Raw genomic sequence first — 5940 nt, forward strand, 5'->3', positions numbered from 1 at the left:
TTGCAAAAACAGGGTAACAAACATTTTTTAGCTTTATTTTATATAGAAAGGGTACATCTCCAACTTGCCCTGACCAAAGTGACTTGAACGCACTTAAAGTCATAATTATGATTTAACAGAACACAATAGAACGGAAGAAAGGCTCTATGACGCACATGTAAATGGACCATCATTTTGATTTTCCTGCGGATTTTCAAAAAAATCAGTCTACAGCTTTTCACAGATAATGAAGCCAGAGAAGGTGTGTTTAAAAAAAAAAAAAAAATGTTTCATTACAAGCTGTTCAAAAATTGAAAAAAGGTTTTTTTTTTTTTAATTCCAACAATGTAGTTATTGTCCTTATTGTATATTTTCCTTTACACTTACTGTTTCCAAACAAGTTTACCTCATGTAGGTTTAGAGCAGAAAAGGGGATCGAATTTGCTAGATTGCACATCTGTGATGAGTCAACGCAATGCAAAATCCAATGCTCTTATTCATCTTCATGCTTTGGAAATATCAGAGAAATGCATAGTTTTTATATAGTTATTGCTACTGGGCACACCTCAACAGAAGTATTTCAGTAATGAAATAACAGGTTTGACTTCATTGGCCTCATGTTCAGCAGTTCAAGTTCTCACCATTTGTCTTCCTCAACAGTATGGCTTGTGTTTCTGTTTGCTCGCAGATCACATGTGGCTTACTGTATGCATTAAAGTTCATGGTTGAGGAGAGATGCACAATTCATTTATTTTGCTAATTGCATGCTAAGTCTGTTATTATTATGGGTAAGAAAAGAATACATTAATACAGTTAACATTACATGACCACAGTGGTTGAAGCGGCGCTCGCATGGCAATCACAGCAGAGTGTGTGGTGATCACCAACACGGGTCCCCATCAGCAGGACAGCTTTTAAGCAGAGGATAAGAAGAGGTAGATGAGCTTCGACTCCAGAGCAAGACTGCCGGTGTGTTCAGATTCAGGTGTCTGATGATCACACAGATTTTTTGCTGCACCACCAGGACTCCTGCACCAGATCACGCCGGCACTGCACTGCACTGCACAGTATTTGCTCATTCACTGTTCAGTAACCTACCCCTTCGGGGACTTAATGCATTACTGATGTCCGTCTGAACACTCTTCCTTCCACAGTAAACAATGAGAACACTTTTTAAACGGGGGTAATTACGTGTAGGCCTACTACCCAAGTGACAAGCTGTCAACCTAAATGTACAATTTTTGCTTTTTTCCCATCAGTGTGCTAAATAAGCTTGTCTTATGACTCTCTACAAGACTTGCCAGCATATGAATATTCAATAAGGCACTATAAAACCCCCAAATAATTGCCCTTGCAATGACAAATGGCTGATGAAATCATGTGCATTGTTAAAATCCTATGAGCAGGAGTTCCTATTTCCACCATCAGGGCAATAATTAAGAATTTCCCACCAACAGAAAAATTAGAAAACTGCCTGGAAGAGGATGTGTGCCTATATCTTCCTAATGCATGGCAAGAGGTCAGTTTGAGTGGCTAAAGACTCTCCAAGGGTCACAGCTGGAGAATTGCAGAAAATAGTTGAGCCTTTATCAAATTTGATAATCAGATGATTTCTAAAAAAAGAATATACATGGATAATCAGGTACATAATGTTGCTTCAGTCCGTGTATAAAAGGTTCTTGAAATATTACTAACAATATAAAAGTTATTCTTATGTTTAATTTATAAAAGCATTACAAATTTTACCGCAGTTTCATTTGTGTTCTAGCTATAACTAGAAGCTTTATTTTTTATGCTTATGATTTATTATGAATAATAATAATAAAAATATAGTTGATTGCTCTCAGTGTCCTTAATTAAAAACTGCACTGATTTTTTGCACTAATATTGGAAAATATCTTATTGGGATTTACTAATATTCATGAGAGCCAAATATAAAAGTGTTAACAAATATACTGTGAATTAATAATAAAATAACAATGAGTCATTTCTTATCTTATCATTTCATTTTATGTTCATTTTCTGTCATTTTAAGTTCCCATGGCTCAAAAATGTATCATTAAACAACTTCACTACACTGATTCACAGATTTTTTTAATCTTAACAAATTTATTTAAATAGTCATTTCAAGAGTAATGGAGTTCATTTACTAGAGAGTGTGAGTTACAGAAATTGAGAAACAAAACTTTTTTTAATGTACTTAGTTTTTATTTGGAATATGCAAAGTGTTAAGTTTCCACCTTCATTATTTCATTCAAATTAAAGATTTATGTAGCTTTATTTCTAATGTAAGAGCAAATTCCCTTTAATGCCCCATATAATGTACTGCATACGTTAGTTTATTCAGTGATGAAGTGACAGATGGCCGCTTCAGAAAAAGGCCTGGATGACTGCTGGGAGAGAGAGCAGAAGGATGTAAGTGAGAGAGAGGGGCGAGAAGGACTCTGCCCCATCCAGAATAGATGGGACGTTGTAGAGAGTGTTAGTCAGGAAGTAGGAGAAGGGAGAGGTCTGGATGAAGACTGTGCTGTTGGAGAATGGGTTGTTCTCACTGCCAGGGGGAATGGACAGAATACCAGCCTGAACCCACATGTCGTTCGTTCTACACAGCAGAGGACTGCCATCATTCTCCTGAATGAGAGTGAGCCAGAAAGACAGTTACAAACATCATACAGTGCTAGATTTCTAAAAACATTATAATTGTATGCAGTAACAGTAGCTGAAGCAGTAAATCTGTTTCAGTCTGAAAACTCAAAACACACGGCTAAAAGGACTGAAAAAAAAGGACCCTGCAAATACCTGCTGAAGGTGTAACAGCTCGGTGCAGATGTTGATCTGTGTGCTTTGTGAAGGATCACAGTTTACAATGGTGGTCTGCAATTCATGGAAAGGTAGACCTGCAAAAGAAGAAAGTAAAGTAGATTAAAAAAATGATTTCATTGAATGCATTGTCATAGAAAGTCTGGATAAATGATTATTTGAACTCACTTGTACCAGCACTTGAGTCCCAACCAATAACTGAACATGGAGTACCAGGGCCAAAGTTTAGATCATACAGGTTAACCGGTAAATTGGGAACTTGAGAAAACGGATGAGACAATTGCAGGACTGCTACACCATTTCCTAAAATATCGTCAAAAAAGACATTTGCCACATCAGTGGCAGTTGGCATGCTGGAGCAGTCTGGTTGGACGACATCGAGGACGACTTCCCATCCATCCGTACCCATGAACCTGAAAAATAAGATGTGTTGAATGTGAGTGCGCAAGTCATCGGTTTTTAGGCAGCTGATTTCATATGAAATGAAGTTTTCCTGAAATGATCACCTGGCAAAGCAGCTAGCAGCGGTCAAGACGAATTGCTCAGAGATCAAAGTTCCTACACACATTGGATAATTGTGATAAGTTACACTAGCCATCCATGGCCATGAACCCGCAGTACCTCCACACACTGGCACTGGAGAGAAAAGCGAGAGAGAAGGAGAGGTAAATATAAATGGCAGCTAAAGGGGAAGTGTAAGTAAGCTGTAAAACGGTTGATGGATCATTTCATTTTGCTTTGTCATGGTGATGTTAAGAAACATACTTGCTGAAGGACAGGTCTCATCTAGAGCAGGCGCAATGGAGGTAAAAGGGACGAAGCCCGCATTATTCATGCCCACATGCTGATAGATCCAGTTCTGGTAATTGGACACTCTGGCATACACACCAGGAAGATTAGGCTGAGCACAACCTTGACCGAAACTCACAACACCAGCCTGGATCCATCTAGAGCCCTCTCTGATGACCAATGGACCTCCAGAGTCACCCTGTGCAGCCACAGAGTAAATTAAATATTTACATATTAATACAATTGAGAAAATATTATTGCTTTAAATGATACAAGCAATGTATTATTCATACCTGGCAGGAATCTTTTCCACCTTCCAATGGTCCAGCACACATCATGTTATTTGTTATCGATCCTCCATTAAGGCAGTTACACTTAGTGTTTCCAACCATGGGCACATCCACCTCCTGAAGGATTTGAGGTGAAGGAAGGGGCACTGCGTAACAATGAATGAGGAAAAACTTATCATCAATGCTCAGATAACAGGCAGAGATCATTTTGCATAATATTCTGATCTTTAGAAGCAGAATCTTTTATATGAACATCCTTTTTTTTATATATATATATATATTTTATCAGTTAAAGTTTGGTTGCATCATATATGGCATAGAAAGTAAGAGCAGTATAATACTACGATATACTGAATTCAAGCTTTATGCAAAAAGAGTTGAAAAACTTTGGGTATTAAATGTATGAAACTTTCAAATCTGGTATGAATGGATGTATCAAAAGCCCAAATTCACTATTCACTAAAAATTGACCTTGCTTCTTACCTCCTGAATTAATGGTTCCCCAACCTGTGACCCACATCATGTCACTGTTGAATGTGCTTCCTTCAGCCGCCAGACAGACTGGTTGAATGTAATTAGTGAAGGTCACAGGCGAGGAGAGACGCATCAGAGCCATATCGTTGTCATGGGGGAGGTTGTCGTATTCTGGATGAAGTATGACTTGAGAGACGGTCCTGGACACCTCGTTTGGGTTGGGTAGGTCTTGACTCTGTCGACCCAGGTACACAGTATAGACCGAAGGGTCTGGGGAACTAATGCGAGGACACCACCAAGTGTTTACAATCACATAAATTATCAAGAAGGAATCGTGTTATTAAAAATGTTTGCGTGGGTTACCTTGGAAAGCAGTGAGCTGCAGTCAGAATCCATTCAGTGTTGATGAGCGATCCACCACAGAAATGACTCCCATCCTGGTGAAGGCTGGCCTGCCACGGCCAAGCGCCAGCAGAGGCATCCTGTCCCCCAACGATCTTAGTGTTGAGGGGCGCATTGCCACATGCTTCAAACAAGACAGGGAAAAGACCATCACACTGACGCTCCAAGAAAGAGGTGAATATGTTATTTTGTTACTTGTATTATTATGTGAGGAAAAAAATATTTACCTAAAGCTTGGCAGTCACACCCTGGAGGAGATGACACAAGATTAAATGTTAAAAAAAGACAACTGCTCTTCACCAGTACCCTCGAGAAGCCCAGGTAGTAACTACACGTGAGACTCGTTTTATCGGCTTAATAAGTCATCTTTGTAATCCCAGATATAAACTGGAAGATAACATGTAATTTTCCATAAAATTAAAAACAATCTATTCAAGCAAATTATTTAGAAACTGGAAAAGTATTTTCAAACACAAATTGAGAAATCATAACTTGAGTGTTTGTGTGTATCTCAACTTACATATAAAAAATAGCATATGTTACAGCATTAATAAATAGAAATAATACAACTTGTAAAAAAACAAAACAAAAAACAAACAAACAAACAAAACCTTTGTTTTTAATTATTTAATTAATTTTGTCATAGCAGATTTCTTAAACAACATGATATGAAGATGAAGGCATTTACCTTTGGTTAGGAGAGTGATCACAAACACCAAACTCAGTGTCGAGAACATCTTCATCTTTCTGATTTCGCTGCTGATTCTGAACTTATATATATATTCCCCAGATCCTGACGTCTACACACCTCTCCTGATTTTCCTTTTGAAGCCGGAGTCGCCTTGGTCACACCTACACGGTGAAACCAATAGCTCTTTTACAATAGAGATGACAAAAAAAAAAGAATTATTCAGACAAAAATGCTGTCATATTAAATTGACAAACTTGATTTTCAGCATGAAATACCAGTAGAATAACTTAACATATACGACACATTTCATAAAGGACGTTTTGCTATGTACATGTGTGAATGTTTTATGTATTTTCTTCAGAGCTTAATAACTAAACAAAATTAAACATGCACTCTTTGACCTGATCATACTTTGAGGTTTTGCCTTAAATCAGTATATTAAATCCTAATATAGTTTGTTGCGCTCAGTTTCTGTGAGCTCTCCAAATACAACAA

General features: G+C 37.8%; 1 protein-coding gene across 1 annotated transcript; it reads right to left on the reverse strand.

Moving 5' to 3' along the window:
• Positions 1-2165: 2165 nt before the first annotated feature.
• Positions 2166-5550, reverse strand: LOC113078087 (prostasin-like). Its single transcript, XM_026250382.1, has 10 exons — positions 5443-5550; positions 4982-5002; positions 4716-4878; positions 4362-4630; positions 3882-4024; positions 3565-3787; positions 3306-3435; positions 2968-3212; positions 2779-2876; positions 2166-2610 (listed from the first exon to the last, which is right to left on the reverse strand). Exons 1-10 carry the CDS (start codon positions 5495-5497, stop codon positions 2350-2352), a joined length of 1608 nt encoding a protein of 535 aa, XP_026106167.1. The 5' UTR covers positions 5498-5550; the 3' UTR covers positions 2166-2349.
• Between the last annotated feature and the right edge of the window lie 390 nt (positions 5551-5940).

The sequence above is a fragment of the Carassius auratus genome, unplaced genomic scaffold, assembly GCF_003368295.1.
Source record: "Carassius auratus strain Wakin unplaced genomic scaffold, ASM336829v1 scaf_tig00024173, whole genome shotgun sequence".
In the NCBI taxonomy this organism is placed as follows: Eukaryota; Metazoa; Chordata; class Actinopteri; order Cypriniformes; family Cyprinidae; genus Carassius; species Carassius auratus.